At 36.5% G+C, this 27,793-nt stretch overlaps 1 protein-coding gene across 5 annotated transcripts in view; it reads right to left on the bottom strand.

Annotated features, from left to right (window-relative positions):
- Positions 1-753: 753 nt before the first annotated feature.
- TAFA2 (TAFA chemokine like family member 2) overlaps positions 754-27,793 on the bottom strand; it is a 514,179-nt gene continuing 487,139 nt past the window's right edge. For 4 of the 5 annotated variants that reach the window (XM_045062009.1, XM_023257183.2, XM_019835164.2 and 1 more), the window contains one exon: positions 754-2,870. In XM_045062009.1, coding sequence (XP_044917944.1) covers positions 2,859-2,870 — 12 coding nt within the window. In that variant the 3' untranslated portion in view covers positions 754-2,858. Of the gene's footprint in view, positions 2,871-11,822; positions 12,066-27,793 lie in introns of all 5 variants that reach the window. The other variant, XR_002159838.3, reaches the window with a different exon arrangement.

Consider the following 27,793-nt stretch of genomic DNA (forward strand, 5'->3'; position numbering starts at 1 on the left):
GTGAAACTGGTAAAATCTAAATAAGGTCTGTATTTGAGTTAATGGTATTATACCCATGCTAGTTTCCTTGTTTTATAAGATTGTATCACTGGAGGACAGTGGGGAAAGGGTACGCAGAGGTTCTCTGTTCTTTCTTGCTTTTGAATTTTAAACTATTATTAAAAATTGTTTTTTAAAAAATTTAAAAGCTGAGTTATAACCATATCTGATATTTTCATCAATATTTCCATATGTAATGTATTTCAAAGGATAAACAGCCTATTTAATAATTTGTATAATAATAACTTTGAGTATTACTAGCAAACATACAGCAGTTGTGCTCAAACTCAAGATGTGGGCAAGTAGCACAAGTGTAAATGTATCTCTTTCATTTGTTTCCTAGCAAAGAAGCAAATCAATTATTGGAACCAAATTTGCCATAGATTTTTATCAAAAGGGGGTTGAAAAATTTATGTCAGCTTCCCCATTAATTCAGAGGTTTTCCTGAACAGTAACAGAAGGACTTTTAAAATAAAACACTCAAGGGGAGTCTGTGTGGCTCAGTGGGTTAAGCGTTTGACTTTGGCTCAGGTCATGATCTAATAATGGTTCATGAGTTCAGTCCCCACATCAGGCTCTGTACCGACAGCTCAGAACCTGGAGCCTGCTCAGATTCTGCCCCTCCCCCTCTCAACAATAAACATTAAAAAAAGTTTTTTTTAAATAAAACAGAATCAGAAAACAGATTCTCCAAATGTAACTCATGAAAGAGAGTCCATTTTATATCCCAATTTTATTTACCTTTTCTGAATAGTCACAACATTAATCTATGGGGGATAATCTAGTTAGTATAATTGAAATTCCATTTATTTTTTTCTATTGATATGCATGTGTCACACTTGTATATAATACAGAATTTCCAGTGTTGTTTTAAAGGACGCATTTAAAAAAACGAGAAGCATGATCTACAATTTCAAACAAACCTAGGACGAATTCATAATTTCTAAGATAAAATAGTTTTCTAACTCTGTTCCAAAGAAATTAATGATATTATAATTGGTGCAAAAACTCCAGCACAACTGTTCTTTCTTTCTGATTTCATACAGTCTTGAACTATTGTAAAATCCACTCAGAACCATCTAATTCATTTTATGTATAATTAAAAGGGAGGGAAGAAGTCATTTCATTCCATGGATTTGTGGGGCAGTGTCCTTTTTGATTCAGTGCCAAAAGTGTACTTTACAAATTTAATTTTGAACAGATTTTACACTTTTAATTTTTATGCCCAGAGACATTCTGGGAAATGTATTGGTCTTTGAAATTTGTTACCAACTAACAGTCCAAAATTCTCCAAGGTATGTCAGCCCCCATCAGGGAAGCCAACATATAACTAGTTGGCCATGTCAGTGAGTTTTAAAAATATGAAAGATGTTCATATCTTCTCTAACATAATGGAACTTCTAATAGGACAGTTTCTGGAGTATCTTCCTATTAGTCTAAGATGACTAAGCAAAGAAGTCTTTCCCTTTACATCCCAATTACAGAATGGCTATGAGATTTCAATTCTTCCTTCACATAACAAATGAAACAAATGTAGTATAAAATTATACATTCTGTAATAACTTAGGAAAAAGTACATACATGTTTAAGGCCTTTATAAATATTTGTAAGACTTTCCTGTAGAACTGAAAAACAGAAATGTTAAAATGACTACAAAAATGTGGACAGAAACTGACCTAAGAAATTGTTTGAATGGGACAACTATAAGCAAATATTTATAAATTTGATACCAAGGAAAATGAATAATTCTATTAACAGACTGAACAAATATATAAGCATTCAAACAGTCATTGGGAGCGAGCAAGGGGCAGTCTATTAAAATGATAGAAAGTAGAGTTAAAAAAAATTACTAGAAGAAATCTAAGTGAGTAACACTCAAGCTAAGAAATCAGATATCCACATGCATCCCTGGCAATTTTTTGAAACTGAAGGCTACCTACATATTTGACTGCTCACTGCTGATTTCTGTGAAGGAAAAAAGTAAACACAAACATGAAAGAAAAAGCCCACTTAAAAAAAAAAAAACGAAAGGGAGAGTACTCTAGAAGTACAAAATAGTATATAATGAAAATGGAAATTCAGTTCTAACTATTACCTATTTGACTGACAGAGAGCTGCAGTAGAATGTTAGCCTTGGGGAAACATGTCAGCTTGTCTATACATTCTTATATGATTGATGTATTCAGATAACTATTACTTGCCAACAATAATTATTATCAATGGATATATATTTCCATTCCTTTAACAAAAGCAACTTTAAGATGTTAAAACATGTAGGCTTTCAGAGCTCCAAGATTAGGATACAAATAAAATCGTCTCAGTCTACACCATGCCAAAGGAGAAGTTTGCAAAGGAAATATCAATAAAGCTGGGTGCATTCCCACTAGCCAGTGAACACAGGACCGGACCCAGGAACACATCCATGGCAGAAGGCTGGTGCACTTGGCAAACTTTCAGAAACAAGAAAAGCAGTCCTATTTGAAGCCAGAAACCCAAACAGTGAGTGTCTCTGACATCACCTGGAAACACCAACTCTTCAGATGGGAACTTCAAATTCTTTTAGCAAGTGCAATTTTACAAGTTGAACACAGTTCAAATCTGACATCTTCATGGCATAGAAGTTCATGTCAGACTTTTTTAAAGTCTTGGTTTCAAGAAGAGGCTGATTATGAGCCATGAAATCCCTTGGAAATATAGCTCTGGAGTGCCTCTTGTGAGCGGTATAAAAATCTCCCTTCAAGATCACCTCAGGAATTAAGTTTCTGTGCATATGTTGAATGTAATCAGGCTTGAGGATCACTTGATTGATTTATCCTTGGTTAATGGGTTACCTACAAAGGAAGAAGAAAATATAATCATTTTATAACAAGGCTATAATCTTAAAACTCCAAACACAAGTTAGTATTAGAAATTAATAGAGAACTCAAAATGGTGGTATTTACTTTATCAAATAAAATGTTAAAATTTTAAAGGCTACCATACTCAGGTGTTGCCACCTTATAAAAATACATCATTTCTATTTATCATCTCACAATATTTTTAGAGCCACTTGCACAACTATCCAAATGACTGCAACTGTGACCAGGAAGATCTTAACTGGTCTTGTTACCCATCTCAAGTCCAAAGAATGATTCTGGAATCTTCATATGTCTTCATATGTCTTCTTGGAAGACATAATCCAGAGATCATAAACACATTATGCTAGGCCTCAGTAAAGAAAGGCCTTTGTTCACAGGAGTACAATCAGACCACATACAGTCCTTGGGCCTCGTCTCCATAAAATCCATTCTTAAAATAGTTTAAAACATGGGTGTTTATTTGACTCAATTATGTTTCAGAAAAATTAACTCTTTAATGAAGAGAAAAGGAACACCTGGGGAGAAAAACAATGATTACGCACCTGTTTTACCAAGTTTTAAAGGTGTCAAAAATTCTCAAAAATTTGATTAGAGTTGTATGAATGCTGTTATAAATATTACTGAGGGAGATCCACACTGGCTTTTCACAACATAATAAACATCTAGAATTCCTGATACCTCTATCTTTCTATATACGCATAGATGTGGATGATAGATGGACATGGAGAAAGAGACAGATTTCTGCTGTGTCAGTGAACTTCCAGGCACACTCTAATATCAAGGTACTTAGAGTTTCATAGTTGTTCTTTTTAAGCAATAGTTACAACAAAAAGTGAATCCTTGGAAATTACTGTGGATACTTTGGTTTTATTCCATTAAATTACATAATTACTCATCCTTTCATAAGACATTTATAGAAAAACTTTTTTTTGTTTTGTTGTTTTTTTGAGCAACTATGAAAAAGAGAAACAGTAAGCAAAATAATCTAGCGATGGCTCTACCATGGCTAGTCTCCAATTACACTACAAAAAGAAGATATAAAATTCAAAAAAGTATTTTCTGCATAGAGGCAGTCATCTTATTTGTGTCTCTCTGGTCAGCTGTCTTTCCCAAGGAAGGAGCATCTGCTTACATATTTAAAACTACATGATCCCATGCACAGAGGAACTATGGAAGGAACTGAACTGAGGATGGAAGGATACAAACACAGAAAGGGCCTGCTGACATCTAGAGATGCTGGGAGCAGGGGCTATCTTAGGTAGAGCAGCAATCTCATGATCAGTTTGTCTTCCACTTAGTTGGTCACTTTACAAAAGTTCTGTGAATAGCTCCCAATTTGAGTGTTAGTGTTAAGAACAACATGGAAAGTAAATATAAATGTCTCTACAGACATTAATGGAGAGATAACTGATCATTGTGAAAAACACAGAAACTTCATGACAGACTCTCTTGATAAACACTGATTTACCAGAGTCTTTGATTGCCATTGCCTGAGCAAGATTGCCACTTGCCTTTTCTGAAGATTCTCCTCTTAGTAGGAAGAATTATAAAGCATAACAAGGGATTATATTTCCAAACTAGTGCCAGGAAAAGAGAGGAATTGAGAAAGAGAGGGACTGAGAGGAAACCAAAAGGTTAGCCTCAGCAGAGATTCAGAACAGGCATCTGGAGGGACATGGTGCGGTGAATCCATGAGAGCAAGTGGCCTGACCTCCTACATCATTTCAAGCCCTGGTTACAAGTAATCTCTTCATGGGTATGGTAAATGCATTCTTCTATCTTCATTCCAAGCTAAGCATTTTAACCTACTAGGTTATATAAAGCTGGGGAGTGATTCTCTCAACTATTTATATGTTAAAGCTTTATTTTCACATTCTTTTAAAAATAGACACTCAAGTTTACAGTACGACACCAAAGGTCTATGTACCTGGAACAAATTTTTCCTCCATCTCAATAAACCTATATGTGTACACATAGACATATATGTATATATACTTGTGTGTGTGTGTGTGTGTGTGTGTGTGTATACAATCCATATCCTAAGAATATCATAAATATACATTTTATTGTTTCTATCAGCTAAAATAATTGCTAGAAAGTGAAAATTTAAACGCAACTAAAAGAATGATCTAAATAAGCATAGACTGAAACCTGATTAAAACGATTTTTTCTCACCCCAGTTTTACACAATACTCCTATGTTATTAATCCTAAAAATATCCTAGCACATTTTATGAGATGAAGATAGGGCTTAAGTGGACTGTTTTAGATTCAGTCTTTGTAGGGGTGTCTGGGTGGCTCAATCGGTTAAGTATCTAACTTCAGCTCAGGTCATGATCTCACACCTCATAGGTTCGAGCCCTGCCATTGGGCTCTGAGCCTGGAGCCTGCTTGGGATTCTGTGTCTCCCTCTCTCTCTGCCCCTCCCCTGCTCACACTCTGTCTCTTTCACTCTCAAAAATAAATATTTAAAAAAAATTATAGATTTAATTTTTGTAGATTACTCTGATCCAAAAATTGTGGTTTGGCCTGTGGAGTTCTACAATAAGGTCAGTGTGGCAATAATAGCAGTCACAGTGGATGTGTCATGCTACCTCTGGGCCCCTCAGTTTTCCCCTATGTAAAAAGGTTGCTGTGCAGATCAAATAGCATAATGTCTATGAAAACACCTAGCTCTGAGCACCTGGATGGTTCAGTCAGTTGAGCATTCAACTCTTGATCTCAGTTCAGGTCATAATCTCATGGTTGTGAGATCCAGCCTCTCATCAGCTCCATGATGGGCATGAAGCCTGCTTGGGATTCTCTCTCTCTCCACCACCTCTCCCCTCCCCCCCCCACCCAAAAAACAAAGAAAGTGAGAGTGAGTGAGAAAGAAAGGAAGAAAACACCTAGCTTTGCCAACTCTGGAGTAGTACAATGAAAGTTTGTTTTTTTTTAATGCACTAAAAGCACAATGAAAGGGTCACATTAATAGACATTCAGTCAAATTAGAGAATTCCTACAGAATTCAAACAAAGGCTAATTGTTCTTTTCAACGTAATATAAATATGAACCTGTGTGAGCATGTATCAGCACCCTCCTTGATACCCTCCAGATTTGTACCAAATGAAATGGCAAAACCAAAGATTTAAAAACATAAAGATGATTTTGAATATAGGTGCATTATCAATTTTAATTGCCTAATATGCAAGACCCAATAATACTTAAAAATGAAACTGTCTAAAATGTAACAAACAAGTCAACCCTTCACAATTTAATGTGCTTCTTAAACAAGTGCAAGTTACTCAAGTCAAAGTTCTGGCGGACTAGTTGGGAAACAAGTGCCATTCTACCCTTTGTAGACTATAAACTAGAACTTCCTGATATGCAAGGGTTGTTTAAGCAATATTTATGCAATCTAACATTTAAAAATGTTGCTTTCATTTAAAATTAATTTTTAATACACTACATTAAGTATCGCCTTATTTTCAGAACTCAAATATTGCTCTCTTTTCACTCAAGCTGTATCTTTTGGAAGAGGCCAAAGAGTAAAAAGTTTTAGGTGGTCAAGAAGATTTTCAGTAAAATGTTTTAGCTGGTCAAGAAGATTTTCAGCAAGTTACCAGTAACTAAAAGCAGGAGGTTGTTAGAAAACCATCCTTACAGGATAGGAAATAGCATTTGCTACCATGAATGTGCTGTCTTTTGGTTCTGAGAGCAATAGATATAAAATACTGTATGAGGGAGTGACATGGTCCTACAGTCATTATAGTTGTGCCTTGAGCTTTATAGGCTTTAATCACTACCTCAGTGAATTTGCTTTCCAAAGGCATTGTTTCACAAAGCTGTTTCTTTTTATGTAAGTCTTATTTGTGTGTGCTGCACATCGGCCAATTCAGCAAGAGAAACTACTTAACAGTTGAACACATGCAAAAGGCTAATAATAATAATAATAATGGCAGTTTTTCTAGTCACAAGCACAAAGCTATCTTGATAATGATCCACCAGGATGAAACTCACCTACTAACATTTAACAAATTAATTCTTTAAGAACTACCCCCTTTTTAACGCATCCATTTATCTCTCCCAACCTAACAAATCTCTTATAGAATATTGATTAGGTTTCTCAAAAACGTATGCTAAAATCACATCCATGGGGCGCCTGGGTGGCACAGTCGGTTAAGCGTCCGACTTCAGCCAGGTCACGATCTCGCGGTCCGTGAGTTCGAGCCCCGCGTCAGGCTCTGGGCTGATGGCTCGGAGCCTGGAGCCTGTTTCCGATTCTGTGTCTCCCTCTCTCTCTGCCCCTCCCCCGTTCATGCTCTGTCTCTCTCTGTCTCTCTCTGTCCCAAAAATAAATAAACGTTGAAAAAAAAATTAAAATAAAATAAAATAAAATCACATCCTTATATCTGTTCACCAATTAGAGAAAATAAAACCAGGTAATAGCATATATAACATTAGTTAAGTGTGAAATTAAGTGAAGTCAACTATTTTATACTGTTTCTATTTTATGTTTTGAACATTATGAAGTATCCTCGGCCTATCTTCAAGATAAATTAAAAGGCTAAAAAGGAAATTCAAGAATCTATCCTGTCCCCTGTGTAAAAGATGATTTTATAAAGTTCTTAAAATAATTATATTCATGGAGTCTGTAATTCCTTTTTTTTTTCCCACTCAAGCCTTGCGCCTGCATTGTCAGGGGGAGACAACACACTATGGTGAGAGGCATGACAAAGTGTGGGCTCCGTGGGCACACAGCCTAGGTTCAGATCTCTGCCTTAGCAATTTCTCACATTTTGGGGCTGAAGAAGTTATTTGAATTCCCTGAGCCTTAGTCTCCCGGAATGTAATACGAGAATTGTATTATCATCAGGCTTCATACATTTGCTATTGTGGTTAAATAAGACAATCCCTTGAAAGTCTCCAGGTAAATGCTTTTTAAATTGTAACAGGTGGCAGTAGTCATAATTCCCAAACACGACACAAAAGATGATACATAGGATAACTATTGGAGGGGGCAATACTGCTTATTTCTCTGTAAGTATTGATTTCAAGTTAATTTTCCGTGTCTTCTAGAAACTGATCTTGCAATTATTCATTTCATATTCTTCTAATCATAAAAGTCATATAAAGAAGGGAACACGACCTTTTAGCCTGCTTTGGGAGTGAGACTATCTTTTCAGATGAGATGATACAGAGGAGCGGTTTAAAAGAATGTACCTGAGGCTATGCTTCCTAGGTTCAGTGCTTAGTTCTTCTGATAATTCAGTGTGTGACCTTGAGTAAAACAGGGACCTATATCATAAGGTTGTATGATCTGAGGAGCAAATAATAGGCCAAGTGCTTAGAACAATGCTAGGCACATAATAAACTCTATGTAAATGGTAACTATTATTCATACACACACACACACACACACACACACACACTTCTAGGTATCTGAATGCAATGAATTCCTAGTTTTTGTTCCTGATTATTTCTGATCATACATCACTAGTCTTTATAGACACATAATTCCATTCTTTTTTATTCTTACTTTGTCTTTTGCATGAGACTTTGCATACAGAACAAATATTTAGTAAGTAAGAAAGAAATATGTGGTGATATTTCCAAAAGGAGGTGGCAGGTTTAAGTGGAGCACATGTCCAGTCTTCATAATACAGCTACTTAAATAACATCACAATAGGCACCATGTCAAACTCACATTCCGATAAATAAATGTAACTTATTTGATAAGAGTAAATGGAAAGCTAGATACCTTTATAATCCTAAAAGCTGATTTGAATGAACTTTCCCTTGCGTGGAACATCATTGCTGCTTCACTGCAAATGTATTTTTTTAATGTAGCTCTTACAAGTACATGAATTAAGCTCTTCCCTTACTTTTTGTGTACAGAATGTGCAATTAAAACATCATCACTCCGCAGAAGCAGGTTTTCTCATTTAAACTAGAGAAAAGCTGCCATTGAGCTGGTCGTAACTGTACATGAATGCACTTGTCCTATCTTAAAGCACCTTATATACTGAGGTATTACAAAATGAAAGACACCTGTCTGTCTAGGATAATCATTCAAGAGCAAGCTGAACAGGCAGCTTTTAGGTATTGATGAGGCCCTATAAGGCAATGACATATGAATCATCTTTATAATTACACCCACCTATAAAAAAAACTAAGGCTGTATTTTACTTTCTTGGCAATGGAGGTGATTCCTATAGCCATGAAAACTGTTGGATTTTCATGCCACAGTTTAATTTTCCCTCCTAAGAATGTCTGGTGCTGGTTTGGCCTGAACATTTAACATTTGAGGCACCAAAAGCCATCTGTATAATAGTTCAGCTAGGGTCAGTATTTCTACTAAATGACTTTGTTATCTGTCCTATAAATTCTCAAAAAATCTAACAGCTTTGGATGTTTGGGAGTCATTGCAGACAGCACAGAGCACTGCCCTAGCTAGCTGGTTATATTTAGGTATAACACATGTGGGTACCAGTGTGGAAGCAGAAGATGGCATATAATCTAACCAGACTTCTGGAGAGAAGCAAAGCACCAAACATAACTGAGGAGACATGGCCTTATTCTGACAAAAGTTTTATACTAGTGTTACTACCTGCTAGTCTTAGAACACTGGACAAGCCACTTAAAAATCTCAGAATCTCCAGGGCTTATATCTGTCAGCTCAGTCTGTCGGACTAAGTGAGCTTCTAATTCCCTTCTATCCCCAAACTACTAAGACTTTTCTTAAGAAGCACTGATTCCATATGGGATTAACCTTTATTCTGATTACCTAAATTCACTGGTGGTACAACCACTGTGTAGAGTTCATTTTTCTAAGAAGCCTATTCATTATATTAGAATGCAGAACTAGTAAGCTTTTACCACAAACACAACATCTGTCACTGGCTTTCAGCTTCCTATGCTGTGTAAATGAAGATCTTGACTGGAAATGAATCTTTTGAACAGATGGACCTGCCCTATTTCTTGGAACTTTGAAAGCTGTACAGTGCGCCTGCCATGAACTCTTCTACGTGACTCATGAAAGCAGATGACTGTTTGCACTGCCATTTATGCACATTCATCTCCTCAGAAGCAGGTCGACTGATACTGCCTGGATGACATTCACTGCTAGCAAAACAAAACATTGCCTGATTTCTCTTTGGATAGTTAATAAATTCCTCTGGGACATCAAGGAAATTTAAGACTTTCCTTCTCCTGGCTCCTGTACCCAACTTGGATTTATTCCAGGTGGAAAATGACCCCCAAAATGAAGATAATTCTGAAAGACAACAGGATAATGGGATCCAGTTATTTTTCTCTCAGAAACATTCAAAAGTCCTTAAAAGAGGAAAACAATTATTGTGAATACTTGAAGGAAATCTGAATAGACTTAAAAAAATATTCCATATACCAGCAGAGTTCCCACATTTTTAGAGACAGTGGAGATTATGAACTCAATCGGAAGGTACTTTACCTGCTAAATTTGATACTGGGTTCGTTTTTTAGACTCACCTCTAATTTATGAAGGAGTCATTTGAATTGATAGTTTTTATCCACTTTCTGACATAAAGCCTTACTTTAAAATTTTAAATCTGTTCAAGGATCTCACTTCTCAAGAGTTTCAGCTTCACTGCATATGAGGGCTGGCAGAAGGTACACAGTACAAATTGTGCTCAAAAGGTGAATTTAAGAGAAGTGGGTAGGGGAGAAGGGCTAAAACTTGATAGCCTAGAGATCACCAAGAACAACATTTTCTCTGAGCTTCCTGGATGGTTTGAGTTATAAATGCAAATGGCTCTTTCCTTGAGATACCTGTCTGAGTAAAGAAGATGTTGTCACCTGGAGAAGAACTTGGTGCAACGTGTACCAAGCTGGTACCATGCCTGAAGTAGCACATTCGCCCTCCTCCCCAGCCCTGTCCTTTTCCATAATATTACATTAGAAATTATCCTTCCATATGTGGCAGATCTTGGAAAAAAATTTGCTGTCTGTAACTTCCAAACCTAGAATGTATTTTCTGACAAACAGGGTAATATAGTCAGTGATGTTTAATATGTCAGGTGCTTTTGCCTCTTCCCTTCTTTTTCCTCAGTTATATTCTTCCCTGGGTTTCTTTTTTTTTTTTTTCTTTTTTTTTTCTTTTTTTATTTTAAACATTTTTTTTCAACGTTTATTTATTTTTGGGACAGAGAGAGACAGAGCATGAATGGGGGAGGGGCAGAGAGAGAGGGAGACACAGAATCGGAAACAGGCTCCAGGCTCTGAGCCATCAGCCCAGAGCCTGACGCGGGACTCGAACTCATGGACCGTGAGATCGTGACCTGGCTGAAGCCGGACGCTTAACCGATTGCGCCACCCAGGCGCCCCCCTTTTTTTTTTCTTTTAAGAATAATAGTCACATATCAGAAGTTTCAAAATCTCAAAGTTGATCAAAATATGAATCTTTAGCTACTTCTAATAGCTTAGATGCTAATTTGACATAGCTGATTCAATTATAGAGCAATTTATGTAAGGATTGGACCATTTAGTAAGAATATTATCTTCATTTGGGCTCAGTACTTTTCATGTTAACTTCTACATTAACAGGCAGGTTGAACACTGACAGAGGTCCACTAGTACACCCAAAGTTTTTATTATCCATTTCCTATGCTTGGAAAAACAATGTCAATGGCAGGGCCACTGTAGGTGACAATACTGGGTTCACCTCCTTGTGGCAGGGTTGTTTAATTGGTGGGCCTCATAATAGTTCAAAGAGCGATGCCCCCTCCTTATTTCTATAGGAGATAGTTCAATGCCTTTCTTTACTGAATACTGAGACAGTTCTTTGGTTTCTGACCCCTAAAGCTATCCCAAGTTCATCTTTCACCCTGAAATCAGGAGCATCTGGAATGCTAATGGTAACTATAAGAAAGATTAGGTTACAGTTAATCCTGCAACACAGTGTACACACCTGCTCTGTGAGAAATAAACCAAGACGAGAGCTCATTTCGGGAGATGTTTTGAATCTTTACTCCTCAACGAAACTTCTGTCCCTTCCTTAGAATCCGACCAACACTAGGATTCGCCACACTAGTGCTCCAACGTGGAGCCAGAATATTTTTGAGTGTGGAAAAATAAAAAATTGTCATCAGGCACAGCAGAAACCTTCTCTTTCTACTTCTCCATTCGAACTTGAAGAGTTTTACACGTTTGCCTAAGGAACAAACACATGTCAGGTACTCCACTGTTCAACAGATTATTATAGGAAGCAAACCTGGGAGAAAGGAACATTTCAACAAACATAAAGGGACAGTGAGACAATAACTTCTTTTACGTCCATAAAAGTTCACAATGGAGATAGGTTTGCATCCCTCATAGAGGATCACGAACTCATAGAACATTTTTTTTAATTTCAGAAAGATACTCATAAACGGGACCTAAAATAAAAAAGCTTTTATGAGAAATTGATACAAAAATAGCAAGAATTTCTTGTGAATATTTTGAGAAGCGTTCTGCACAAACTTAATTAAAAAGTTCATTAAAGTCAAGGGAGAAAGTATATAGAAATTAGTACACCATCATTTTAACATAAAAGGGTAAGAGAACTATGCAAATAGTATTATGTAGTAATATTCAATCACAGTTCAAAGATTTAATATTCATGATCTTTCCTGAACAGCCATGTCTACGGTAATTTGTGATTTTGCTAAAGCATGAACCTAAATTGTACACAATTTAATGTTGATAAATGGGGCCAGGTCATTTAACCAATGTATAGGTCTAGCCACCCATAGGCATTCACAAGCCAGCTTTGTTATTCTCTGCTGATCAACTGTGTAATCCTCATTAACAGTCTGAATGGGATCCATGACATTTTACAGATATAGACTTGCAAAGGTTTGCTTTATAATCTCTTTCCCAAGCTACTCCAGAGATATCAAACATCTACTATTTGAATTTCAAATATTTGAGAGTATAACATGAATAACAATAATAAATAATAAAAATCCTATGAAGGAGTGGCTAACAATTTAGAATCAGACAATAGAAGGTTTTGGTAATATGAACCAGAAGTAAAACATTTCCTACATAAATTTGAGAGTTCAGGATAGTTAAAACCAATAGCACGAGAAAAAATTAATAATGTTATAATATAGAAATATGTCGGGGCGCCTGGGTGGCTCAGTCGGTTGAGCGTCTGACTTCAGCTCAGGTCACGATCTCACGGTTCGTGAGTTCGAGCCCCGCGTCGGGCTCTGGGCTGATGGCTCAGAGCCTGGAGCCTGCTTCTGATTCTGTGTCTCCCTCTCTCCCTGCCCCTCCCCCATTCATGCTCTGTGTCTCTCTGTCTCAAAAATAAATAAACATTAAAAAAAATAATAATAATAATAAAAAGAAACATGTCTCCCAATTTTGAAAAAAAAAAAAAAAGGAATATTTGAGTAATGAGAACCAACCCCTTACCCTCGTCACACCTAGATCTCTCCCTACCTGAATGGAAAATGGAAGACTAAAATGATGGCCTGAGAAATAACAGAACGTTTGAGTTCGGGTCATCATGAGTACTTGATTTTATCCACACAGGTCAGAGCCAATGCAGTCATAAAGTGGGTCAGTGTCATGACTTGCCATAGACACTTGTTATAAAGGATGAAGCTGGAGGAAATTTATAGGAGCTTCATATCAATCCACCTACCCTCATCTCTCCATCTTCCCAATCCTTCAGAGACAAACAGGCTCATCTCTAGTCATAACTAACTATTTAATACTCACAGGACTTGATATGCCCATTCATATCTCCTTATTTTTATACATTTTTACCTTTGCCAGAAATCTCTTCTTTCAAACCTCAGAAGCAATGTTACCACTTCATAATTCATAAGCCTTTTGTGATTCATCCAGTCAGCACTTTGTCCATACATCTTTTATAAGACATATCTCATCATATTATGATTATTTAGTAATCTCTGTTTCTCGCACTAAGCTATGATATAGTAGAAAAAAAGATATTCAGCATACATTTTGTTTCCTCAGTGCTAAGCAGCGTTCTAGGCACATAAATAATGCCTAATATTTGTCAAATGAAAGACTGAAATGATGGATGGGTGGGTGGATGGATAAATGAAAAAACGAATGAATGAAGGTAAGAGGAAAGTGATACATAATTTCAGGAGAAGGACACCTGGGGCTACTATTTGGATTCTCTGTGAATAGCTAGGGGAACAATGAGGTGACCCCAAAGGTCAGTTCCTCCATTTTTTATTTTTTTTAGGATTATTCCCATGATTCTGTGGTTTTAGAATTTGAAATTATAGATATGCATGGGTCCTGACATCGGTTTCACATTTGCACCTTGGATATTTAAATTTATTCTCATTTGGAAAAGGTCTGATTTTTAAAACAAAATTAATTCATGAAAATAATGATGCAAGAAGATAATAGCAATGTGTGATGCTTTAATTGGTATTAGACTAACCACTTGGGATGTGGAAAATGTCCAAATAGATACATCAAGGTTGATTCCAGCATACTCATTACAGTTAACATTTCAGTTAGAAATTATCCTAATTTTTTTAAATGCAATTCTCTCTTGAGTAATTTCCATACTGCTGCTTAACACTGTCAGGAAAATTTTCTCATGAAATATTCCGTGGTGACAATTATCCTACACCTAAGTATTACATGCTCACTTGACATCAGGTATGGTGTTACAAATGAAATACCAACAAATTTCTTATAATGGAACAAAGTAAACAAACTTCACAATGATTGATTCACTTCCAAAATAACTAATGTGAATTCAATCTCTCTTTCTTATATACTGATTATATACTCTATGTAGTTTAGGATGCCTCACCCCTCCCCCTATTTCTTTTTTCAAATATAGAGGCTAGAAGGTTGGTTTTGTTTGTTTGTTTTGTTTTGTTTTGTTTTTGAAAGAGAGAGATAGCAAGTGTGTGCAAACGAGGAAGGGGCAGAGGGAGGGAGGGAGAGAATCTTAAGCAGGCTCCACGCCTACATGGAGCCTGATGTAGGGCTCAATCTCACAAACATGAGTCTAAATCAAGAGTAGAAATAACAAATAACAAATAACAATAACAGTAGAAGTAACAAATAACAATAACCAATTAATGGACTGAACCACCAGGCACCCCTAGAGGCTAGTGTTTTAGAAGGCAAAGAGTTGATTTTTGCTTAGTGAAAGGCAACAGACTCCATTTTCTGGTCTAGACTAGAATGCCAAAGACAGCTGATCCTTCTCCTCATGGAAACCTGGAACCTTCCTCACCCTTTCCTTTGCCTCCACCTTTCAGATCATAATTGCTAGAATCAATAGACAACTTGGTGCACATTTATGTTCCCTTGTAACCCTCAGAATTATTCTTTGAGATTATCCCCATTTACTACTTACAGTTATTAGGCCTTGTTATTAATGACTGTTATCTCCAATTTACAGTTGAAAACACTGAAGTTCAGAAAAATTAAGCAAAACTTCTGGAAGATGCATCTAAGCAGTGATAGTCTAGGGACTGAGATCCTCATTCTGGGACTTCAAACCTACTAAAATAGGTACTGCATACCTGTTTCTTCCATTAATTTATTTGACTAATATTAATTGAACATATAATAAGTAGTAGGGATACACTTGGGATATATTTTCCAGTTTGAGGAGTAGTCCTTCTTTACACCTGTTGTCCTGACTTTCTGTTGAGCTTATCTTGGAAATATGTCCTATTATGGACAATAAGTTATATCTTCATTCATATAGAGTACTCATCTTTACTGTGGAAATTTGAATTTTAGTAAACAACTACTGAATGTTGAAATCTTAAAGCTACGAATGAATGATTCTTTAATACGGGAATTTAAGCCACTGTGGTTGCAAAAAGGGGAACATTTTTTGAAGCATAAAACATTTCTGAAATCTATTAAATCACATCAAGTTGGTAATAAATTTTTAAGCCTGGCATTGAGGAAGGGTTCCTAGATATAGCTCTGTACTAACTTCTTCAACTTTTCCATCATAAAAATGAGACATTGAGGTTGTAATGTGAAAGACTGACTATAATATTATCAGTTACTATTGTAATCCAAGGTCATGAACTCAGAATCAAATTAAAGCCATGGCACACACTATTACCTTTGAGATAGAAGATTCATTTTAACAAAGAGGTCAAAAGAAGCTTCTTACAAAATCTAGATCTATTTTAAAACACTAATACTCCCTTAAGTATGAGGTTCGCTTACTAGATATTTTTGTTATTTCTATTGCACCATAATGAAAAATATTTTAATGGCATCTTTCTAATCTTGAGTAAAATTGAAAAGTGATCATTGGGATTTTCAATTTCCCTCATTGTTTTTCTTTTCTTGACCATGAATAATTAAAAGTTGGCCAAGAGGTGGTGTGTCCTACGTTTATTTAAAGTTCACCTACTGATGATATTAAAAAAATAATAATGAATTTAAGACTTTCAGAGAATCAGGCAAGCAGTAATTACAAGTAATGGTTAAGAGCATGGGTTAAGAGCATCCTCCAGCCATGGCTGGCTCTGACTTCAGTATCTTAAGTGTGCGGCGCTGTTATTTCACTACAAAAAAACTGTTTCCTTTCCTATACATGGAGATTGTCCCTGTCTCATCATACTACTATGAAGATTAAATGAAATAATACCTATAATAAGAATACAATAAATACTAACTTTTAAACATAAACAGTACCTTGAAATAAATATTTTCAGAAATGTAAGTTTGTATACTTAACAACATTTTCAGTATCCCATTGTCATTATAAAATATGAAATCTTATTCTATAATAAGACATTAAGTATGGATGTATTTCTGGCTCTCTGATACTATGTCCTTTCCAAAGCTATAAATTTCCTGTGCAAAGTCTGCTTTATTTTCAAAGGTTATGCTAGAGTCAGGATAAATTATAAGGAGGGTATATTATGCACATGAGGTCTAACACAACTTTTGTTATTTTCTAAGAGTAGAAACTTATATATAACACATTTTGTTGGAAATGTACTGAGGTTAAAAAAAATCACTTAGGTTTTATTTGTTATTCCATAAATAGGAATTATTAGCTTCTGCTAATTGCTGAATATCTATAAACACTTTCAGCATCAGCTTCTACTTGCTGTTTTTGTGATTTAGTAAGAACATTAATGTTGTATTAGTAACAGCAAAATGGGCAAGAGTGGCTCAGGATTCCATAAAGCAGTCCTTTACTGCTGTACCAACTACTCCACGCTAACTTCATCTTAAATTGCCATAGGCAAACAAATACAAAAACCTTAACATGAAGAAGAGAAAAGAATAACCCACAAACCTAGCACATAAACCCTAGCATAACATTTCTTTCAGGTTAAGAAAACATTTTGACTATAAAGGGAAACTTTTTTGGTGAGACGGTCTTTGAAATATACAAATGGATATAGAAATACCAGTTGAGTAAATGACAATAATTGCAGTGTTCAGGGGGAAAAAAATGCCACCTTCATGTGGTAGCTTCTGATAAGTCCCTGAAGAGATGTTGCTGAAGAGCCATGGTCTAGTGGCTGTAAAGGAAAACCTGTATCTGCTCCTGCAGCATAAGCCTAGCAAAGGTGCCTTTACAATTGATAAACACAACAGTTTCCATGAGGCGCATCTGTGGTAGCTAACTGGAATGGCCCAGATCCTGTTACCATCACAGACACTAGAAACCACATATTTCCTCTTTGTGGTCCCTTACCAGCATGATCTCTTTGCAGCTAATCCAAAAGAGAATAGGTGCACAGAACAACCTTGGAAGAATGTTTGCTTTTGAAAGCCCACATATATGTATGGAGGCGGTAAGGGAAGACTTGAGATAACTCTACATTAGTACTTAATCAGATTGACAACTTGGAATATAATGTTCATGTTTGAGTTCTGAAAAGCTGGCTCATTTTATACACCTATTAACTTTATTGTTTAATGTATTTTACTTAACAAGTACATATAGCCCTTACCCTTAAATAGGAACTATGTTGAGTGCTTTACAAATATTAACTTATTTATTCCAGACAGGGACCCTATGTGGTGGGTATACTATTGTCCCTATCTCACAGATGTGCAAACTGAGGAACACAGCTATTAAGTAACTTGTTAAAGGCCACCAGCTAATAAGTGGCAGATTAGGGAAATGAATCCAAGTAATCTGACTCCAGAGACCAGTTTCTTAATCATTACACCATCCTTGAAGACATTCTCAACAGAACACAGCAACCATTTCTCATCGAGGCAAATAGGACCCATTGTAAAAATAGACAAACAGCTCCTGGCAATTCATCCATTGTGAGTGATTAAGGCAAAGCTAGTACAGCTCTTGGAAACGTTCTGGAGTCTCAGAGAAATTTTTTTTTCATGCAGAAGTCTTGCTAAATTAAAAACAGAATATTACTCCCTTCCCAAGAAACACTTTCTTGCTTATATATTAGACTAAATCACTAGGCATACTAGCTCTAGAATGTGTTTCTGACTGCTCTGTTTCTTAGCTCTCTGTATGTGGTATGACTAAAGAATGAGGTTATATTCTTGAGTGTAATAATGGCTGTTGTTCTTATAAAAAAAAAATGCAACTGGGGCACCTGGGTGGCTCAGTCAGTTAAGCATCTGACTTCAGCTCAGTTCATGATCTCGCAGTTCGTGGGTTCAAGCCCTGCGTCAGGCTGTGGGCTGACAGCTCAGAGCCTGGAGCCTGCTTCAGATTCTGTGTCTCCCTCTCTCTCTTTCTCTCTCCCCCCCACCCTCTATCTCTCAAAAATAAATAAACACTAAAAAAAAATTTGTTAATGCATCCAATGTCATTTAGAATGACAACTTTATAATTTACTTGCTTGCCTTATGGATTTTCTCAAAAGACTGGCATTTCCTAACTAATCTGGTATCTCATAATATGAGGTATATAACCTGAAGAGGTAGGTCAGAAAAAATATGTCAAACTTCCATTGTAGATGGGACAAGACAATGCGCAGAAGAACGGGGATCTCCATACAACAGAAATATTGTGACTAGATTTGTCTTTGGTATCTAGTTCGTAATATAATGACTGGCACTAAATAGGTGTTCAGTAAATGCTTAGCAAATTCAGATTCAGGTATGATTTTGTTCTATTTCCATTGAAAGGTACAACACACACAGTTTTTAAAAAAAAAACCTCCAAATTTATACATAGGGTGCCAAACCTGCACACATAGAAAACATCCTCTAGGTATATAAAAATATTCTACTTTTTAAAAACATTTTAAATTCTTTTTTGGTATATAATTGACATTAGTTTCAGGTGTACAACATGATTCAATATTTATATACATTGCAAAATAATTACAAGGATCTACTTAACATAAATTTTTTGTGTAAGAATTTTTAAGATTTATTCAGTTAGCAACTTTCAAATATGAAATACAATATTGTAAATGATAGTCACCATGCTATATTTAATATCCCAATGAGTAAATTATTTTATAACTGGAAGGTTGTGCCTTGTGACACCCTTCACCCATTTCGCCCACCCCCAACCTCCACCTTTCATGACCACCAATCCATTAACTGTATCTATAAGCTTGGTGCTGTGGTTTTTTTGTTTTGTTTTCTTTTATTTATATTCCACAAATAAGAGATATCATATGGTATTTGTCTATGTCTGACTTATTTCACTTAAAATAATGCCCTCTAGGTCCATCCATGTTGTTACAGATGGCTGAAATTATGCCATTGTATGTGACACACACACACACACACACACAACATTTTCTCTTTTTCTAAGTTTTTATTTTAATTCTGATTAGTTAATATACAATGTTATATTAGTTTCAGGGGTACAATGTAGTAATTCAACAATTCCATATATCACCTGGTGCTCATTACAACATGTGAACTCCTTAATCCCCATTGCCTGTTTCATCTACCCCCCTCCCCCCACCTCCCCTCTGGTACCATACAGTTTGTTCTCTATAGTTAAGAGTCTATTTCTTGGTTTCTCTCTCTCATATTTTCCCTTTGCTCATTTGTTTCTTAGATTCTACATGAGTGAAATCATATAATATTTGTCTTTCTCTGACTTATTTCACTTAGCGTAATACACTCTAGCTCCATACATGTCATTACATGATATATATATATATCATATAGATATGATATATCATATATGTCATAGATATATAGATATATATAGATATATAGATATCTATATATAGATATCTATATATAGATATATATAGATATATAGATATATATATGATAGATATATATATGATAAATTAGTTTATACACCACATCTTCTTTATCCATCCATCATTTGATGGATACTTGGGTTGCTTCCATATCTTAGCTATTATAAATAATGCTGCTATAAACAGCTGTGCATGTATCCCTTTGAATTAGCATTTTTATATTCTTTGGATAAATACCCAGTAGTGCAATTGCTGGATTGTAGAGAAGTTCTGTTTTTAACTTTTTGAGGAAGCTTCATACTATTTTGCACAGTGGCTGCACCAGTTTGCATTCCCACCAACAGTGCAAGAGGGTTCCCCTTTCTCCATATCCTTGCCAACACCTGTTGGTTCTTTTGTTGTTGATTTTAGCCATTCTGACAGGTGTGAGGTGATACCTCCTTATAATTTTGATCTGAATTTCCCTGATAGTGAATGATGATGAACATCTTTTCATGTGTCTGTTGGCCATCTGAATGTCTTCTTTGGAAAAATGTCTGTTCAGGTCTTCTGCGTATTTTTATATTGTATTATTTGGGGGGGGGTGTTGAGGTTTATAAATTCTTTATATATTTTGGATACTAACCCTTTATCAGATATGTCGTTTGCAAATATCTTCTCCCATTGAGTAGGTTGTCTTTTAGTTTTGTTAATTGTTTCCTTCACTGCACAGAAACTTTTTATTTTGATATAGTCCTAATAGTTTATTTTTGCCTTTATTTCCCTTGCCTCAGGACACATATCTAGAAAATAGTTGCTGTGGCTCATGTCAGAGAAGTTGCTGCCTGTGTTATCTTCTAGGTCTTCAGGTCTTACATTTAGGTCTTTAATTCATTGTGAATTTATTTTTGTGAATGGTGTAACAAAGTGGTCCAGTTACATTCTTTGCATGTAGCTGTACAGTTTTCCCAAAACCATTTGTTGAAGAGACTTTTTTCTATTGGAAATTCTTTCTTTGTTGAAGATTAGTTGGTCATATAGTGGTGGCTTTATTTCTGGGTTTTCCATTCTGTTCTATTGATCTATGTATCTGATTTTGTGCCAGTTCCATGTTGTTTTGATTACTATAGCTTTGAAATATAACTTGAAGTCCAAAATTGTGATGCCTCCAGCATTGCTTTTCTTTTTAAAAGCTGCTCTGGCTATTCAGGGCTTTTTTCATTCTATACAAATTTTAGGACTGCTTGTTCTAGTTCTGCAGAAAATGCTGCTGGTATTTTGATGAGGATTTCATTAAATGTATAGGTTGACTTGGGTAGTATAGACAGTTTAGCAATATTTGTTCTTCCAATCCATGAGCATGAATGTCTTTCCATTTCTTAGTGTCATCTTCAATTTATTTCATCAGTGTTTTATAGTTTTCAGAGGACAAGATTTTCACTTCTTTTTTTTATTTTTTATTTTTTAATGTTTTTAAAAATATTTTTAATGTTTATTTATTTTTGAGACAGAGAGAGACAGATCATGAATGGGGGAGGGTCAGAGAGAGAGGGAGACACAGAATCTGAAGCAGGCTCCAGGCTCTGAGCTGTCAGCACAGAGCCCGACGTGGGGCTCAAACTCACGGACTGTGAGATCATGACCTGAGCCGAAGACGGACACTTAACCGACTGAGCCACCCAGGCACCCCTCACTTCTTTTTTTTTAATGTTTATTTTTGAGAGAGAGAGAGATAGAGAGGCAGAGTGCAAGTGGGGGAGGGGCAGAGAGAGACAGAGACACAGAATCCAAAGCAGGCTCCAGGCTCTGAGCTGTCAGCACAGAGCCCAACACAGGGCTGAAGATCATGACCTGAGCTGAAGTTGGACACTTAACCAACTGAGCCACCCAGGCACCCCATAAGTCTTTCACTTCTTTGGTTAGGTTTATTCCTAAATATCTTATTATCTTTGGCGCAATTTTAAATGGGATGGTTTGCTTAATTTCTTTCTGCTGTTTCATTATTGGTGTATAAAAATGCAACCAATTTCTATGCACTCATTTTGTATCCTGCAAATTTACTGAATTCATCTATCAGTTCCAGCAGTGTTTTGGTGGACACTTTTGGGTTTTCTATGTATAATGTCATCTCATCTACAAGTAGTAAAATTTTACTTCTTACCAATTTGGATGATTTTTATTTCTTTTCATTTTCTGATTGCTGTGGCTAGGACTTCTAGTATTATGTTGAATAAAAGTAGTTAAGAGTGGACATCCTGGTCTTGTTCCTGACCTTAGGTGAAAAACTCTGTTTTTCCCCATTAAGGATGATATTAGCTATGGCCTTTAGGATGTTGAGGTACATTCCCTCTAAACCCACTTTACTGAGGATTTTTATAATTAATGGATGTTGTACTTTGTCAAATGCTTTGTCTTTGTCTATTGAAATGATCATATGATTCATATCCTTTCTCTTGAAGTGATGGTATCACAATGATTGATTTGCAAATACTGAACCACCCTTGCAATCTAAGAATAAATCCCACTTGATTGTGGTGAATGATTTTTTAATGTATTTTGAGCTCAATTTATTAGTATGTTGAGTAGTTTTGCATGTTGATCAGGGATATTAGCCTGTAGTTCTCTATTTTAATGGTGTCTTTATCTGGTTTTGTGGGCTAATGTGATGTATTCTGGAGAATGCTCTGTGTACACTTGGAAAGAATGTATTCTGCTGTTTTAGGATGGAAAGTTCTGAATATATCTGTTAAATCCATCTGTTCCATTGTGCCATTCCTAGCCATTGTCTCGTTTATTTTCTGTTTAAATGATTCGTCTGATGATGTAAGTGGGGTCTTAAAGTCCCCTACTATTATTGTATTATTATTGATTAGTTCCTTTATGTCTATTATTAATTGTTTTATGTTGGGTGCTACTATGTTGGGTGCATAAATATTTATAATTGTTATATCTTCTTGGCTTGTCCTAATTATTATTATATAGCATCTTTCTTCTTTGTCTGGTTACAGTCTTTGTTTTAACATCTGTTTTGTCAGGGTGCCTGGGTGCCTCAGTTAGCTAAGCAGCCAACTGCAACTCAGATCATAATCTTGTGCTTCATGAGTTTGAGTCCCACATCAGGCTCTGTGCTGACAGTTCAGAACCTGGAGGCTGCTTAGGATTGTGTCTCCCTCTCTCTCTGCCCCTCCCCTGCTTATTGCTCTGTCGATGTCACTCTCTCTCTCTTAAAAATAAACATTTACAATTTTTTTTTAATTTTAAAAAAATAGTCTCTTTGGGGCGCCTGGGTGGCGCAGTCGGTTAAGCGTCCGACTTCAGCCAGGTCACGATCTCGCGGTCCGTGAGTTTGAGCCCCGCGTCAGGCTCTGGGCTGATGGCTCAGAGCCTGGAGCCTGTTTCTGATTCTGTGTCTCCCTCTCTCTCTGCCCCTCCCCCGTTCATGCTCTGTCTCTCTCTGTCCCAAAAATAAATAAAAACGTTGAAAAAAAAATTTAAAAAAAAAATAGTCTCTTTTGTCCAATATAAGTATTGCTATTCCTGCTTTCTTTTGACATCCACTTGCATCATAAATTTTTCCATTGCCCTCACTTTCAGTGTGCAGGTGTCTTTAGGTCTAAAATGAGTCTTTTGTAGGCATCATATAGATGGGTCTTATTTTTTATCCATCCTGTCACACTATGTCTTTTGATTGGAGCATTTAGTCTGTTTACATTCAAAGTAATTATTGGTAGATATGTATTTATTGGCATTTTGTTACTTGCTTCATGGTTGTTTTTGGAGCTTTCCTTTGATCTTTTCTTGTCTTTGTCTCAAGTTTTGTTGATTTGCTTTAGTGATATATTTTGATTTCTTTCTGTTTACACTTTGCATACTCACTAGGTTTTTTTTTTTTTTAATATGGTTACTATTAGGGTTGTGTCTAGCTTCTTCTGCCTATAGCAGTCTACATTAAGTTGATGCCTGTGTAAGTTTGAACCCATCCTTTACTCCTTTTCTCCCCACACTTTAGGCATATGTTATATTTTATATCCTTTTTTGTGAGTTCCTTGGTTGAATTTTTACAGAAATATTCATTTTTATTACTTTTGTGTTTCCTACCTTTGTGCTGCCAATTTTGGCCTCTATTTCCCACTCAAAGAGTCCCCTTTAAAATTTCTAGCCAGGCTGGTTTACTGGTTACAAACTCCTTTAGTTTCTGTTTGTCTGGGAAACTCCTGATATCTCTTTTTATTCTTAATGGTAGTCTTACTAAATAGAATATTCTTGCTGCAGATTTTTCCCATTCAGCACTTTGAATATATCATGCCACTCCCTTCTGACTTGGAAGGTTTCTTCTGAAAATTCCTTGCTAGTCTAATGGGCTTCTCCTGTATGTAACTGTCTTCTTTTACATTGTGGCTTTTAAAACTTTTCCTTTATTACTGTATTTCCAATTTAATTACAATATATCTTGGTGTGGATGTGCTTTTGTTGATTTTGTTGGGGGTTCTCTGTGCCTCCGGGATTTGCATATCTGTTTCCTTCCCCACATTAGGGATTCCAGTCACTGTCTCTTCAAATAAATGTTATGCTACCTTTTCTCTCTCTTTTTCTTCTGGAACTCCTATAATACGAATGTTATCACATTTAATGACATCACTGAGTTCCCTAAGTCTATTCTCATTTTGCATAATTGTTTTTTCTTTGTTTCAGCTTCATTACTTTCTGTTACTCTATTTTCTAGGCCACCAATTCGTTCCTCTGTTTTTTCATCAAACATGTTCATTCCATCACAAGTTTCTCATATTGTTTATTGAGACTTTTATCTCAGTTATTCCTTATGTCTGTGTGAAAGCTCTCATTCATGTATTCCACTTTTTTCTCAAGTCCCATGAGTATTTTTATGATCATTGCTTTAAAATTTTTTTTTCAACGTTTATTTATTTTTGGGACAGAGAGAGACAAAGCATGAACGGGGGAGGGGCAGAGAGAGAGGGAGACACAGAATCGGAAACAGGCTCCAGGCTCTGAGCCATCAGCCCAAACTCACGGACCACGAGATCGTGACCTGGCTGAAGTCGGACGCTTAACCGACTGCGCCACCCAGGCGCCTCGATCATTGCTTTAAATATTCCATTATGCATGCGACTTATATCTGTTTTGCTTAGATCTCTAACCATGGTCTATTTTTTCATATGGAATAAATTTCTCCATCTTTTCATTTAGCCCAAGTCTCTGTGCCTGTTTCTGTGTGTTAGGAGACTCAGCTATGTCTCCTCTTCTTAAGAATAATGGCATTATGAAGAAGAGGTCCTATAGTGCCCTGCCATGTAGTGTCCCCTGTTCCCCAGGGCCTATTGCTTCTGAGAATGTCTTCAATGTGTGATGTATGTGCTCTGCTGCTTTGTCTTGGCTGCTTTACCCTTTAGGCCAGTCATCTGCAGAGGCTCTCTTTGCCTATTGTGAGCAGTGTTTGGTCCCTGTCCTGAAGGTGGCTCATTTTAACGAGGTGCGCTCTGGTCTGCTTGTGAAATGAGACCTGTTGCTGCCCCCACTGGAACTGAGGTTCCATAAAACTCCTCCCATGTTGGGAGATGTGGTGTAAGCAGGAGTTTGGGGTCAGTTTTCTGGGGGAGGGGGCTTGTGAAGCTTGACTGAAGCAAAAGTGACTGTGAAGGGTGGTTCCAGTAGACTGGAGAAGCAGGGCTTAGTGTAAGCTAGTTAGTTAGCAAGAACCTGCTCTGCACATGTTCCCACAGGTGGCCCTGTGCTCATGCTGAAGGGTAGGGGAAGGAAATGGCAATAGTTAGTTCCTTTGTTCCCAGTGAGGTCTCTCTGTGAACACTGCCTCTCTGGTCCATGCTCTGGGAAGAGAAAATAGTCCCACACTGTGTGCCCCAGGTTCTCTTCAGATTGCTATTTCCATACTGTGGATTGTTAGCTTGCCTTCTCTCCAAGATCAGCACAATGCCCTCTGGGCTCGATCTGAGCCAAGCCTGCTGACCTTTAAAACTCCAAGCTTTAAGCACCACAGGTGCCAGAAGTAACAGAATTCAGGCCCTCTCCCTTTCCAAGTCCATTGATATGGGGATTCATTTACCCTTCACAGTCCTCTGTGTTAGTCTGATTCTCAGCCTTTTCGTGTCTCTGGCTCCCTCCCCGCTGTAGTGTCCATTATATGTTTCTCTCCCAAACCACATCTCCACCCTTCCCACCTTCCTTTATATGGCCTCTTCTCTACCTCTAGTTGTGGAGTTTGTTCTGCCAGTCTTCAGGTCAATTTCTGGGGTATTTAGGATGATTTTATAGTGATCTAGTTGTATTCGTAGGATAAAGCAAGCCTAAGGTCCTCCTACACTGCCACCATATTCCTACATCTTAACACATTTTCTTTGTTCATTCATCCATTGATATACAGTTAGGTTGTTTCCATGTCTTGGCTACTGTAAATAATGCTGCAGAGAACATGGAGGTGCATATATCTCTTAAGTTAGTATTTTTGTTCAGATACATGCCTAGAAGTAGGTTACTGGCTCATATGGTACTTTTAGTTTTGATTTTTTGAGGAAACTCCATACTGTTTCCATGGTGACTATACCAATGTCTATTCCTACCACGAGTACACAAGGTTCCCTTTTCTTCATATCCTTACCAACACTTGTTATTTCTTTTTTTGATAGTAGCTATTCTAATGTGTGTGAAGTGACATCTCATTGTGCTTTTGATGTGCATTTTCCTGATGATTAATGATGTTGAGCATCTTTTCACATATCTGTTGGCCATCTGTCTTTGGAAAAATGTCTATTCAGATCTTCTGCACATGTTTTAATCAGATTTTTTGGCTATTGTTTGTATTCTTTATATATTTTGGATATTAACCCCTTATCAGATATATGATTTGCAAATATTTTCTCCCATTCTGTAGGTTGTCTTTTCATTTTGTTGACAGTTTCCTTTACTGTGCAGAAGATATTTAGTTTGTGGTAGTTGCAGTTGTTTCTTTTTATTTTTGCTTTGGGTGTCAGATTAAAAAAATCATCTGCAAGACCAACATCAAGAAGCTTACTAATGTTTTCTTCTAGGAGTTGCATTGTTTCAGGCCTTACATTCAAGTCTTTAATTCACTTTGAATTAATTTTTGTGTATGGTGTAAGATAGTGGCCCAGTTTCACTCTTGGGCTGGTAGCTATCCAGTTTTCCCAATACAACTATTGAATAGGTGGTCCTCTCCCCATTATGTATTCTCAGCTCCTCTTTTGTAAATTAATTGACCATATATGCATGTTTTTATTTCTGGGCTGTCTATTCTCTTCAACTGATCTATGTGTCTGTTTTTATTCCAATACCATACTGTTTTAATTACTATAGCTTTCTAATGTAGTTTGAAATCAGGAAGCATGATATCTTCAGTTTTGTTCTTCTCTCTAAAGATTGCTTGGCTATTCAGAGTCTTTTGTGGTTCCATATAAATTTCAGAATTCGTTGTTCTAAAACTGTGAGAATTGCCATTGGAATTTTGATAGGGATTACACTGAATCTATAAAATGCTCTAGGTAGTATGGGCATTTTAACAATACTAATTCTTCCAGTCCATGATCACGGTATATCTTTCTATTTATTTGTGTCTTTTTCAGTTTCTTTCATCAATGCCTTATAGTTCTAAGTGTGCAGATCTTTCACCTCCTTGATTAAATTTATTCCTATGTATCTTATTCTTTTATAATGGGATACTTTTCTTAATTTCTCTTTCTGAAAGTTTATTATTAGTGTATAGAAACAACAG

This window comes from Felis catus, chromosome B4 (genome assembly GCF_018350175.1).
Source record: "Felis catus isolate Fca126 chromosome B4, F.catus_Fca126_mat1.0, whole genome shotgun sequence".
NCBI lineage: Eukaryota > Metazoa > Chordata > Mammalia > Carnivora > Felidae > Felis > Felis catus.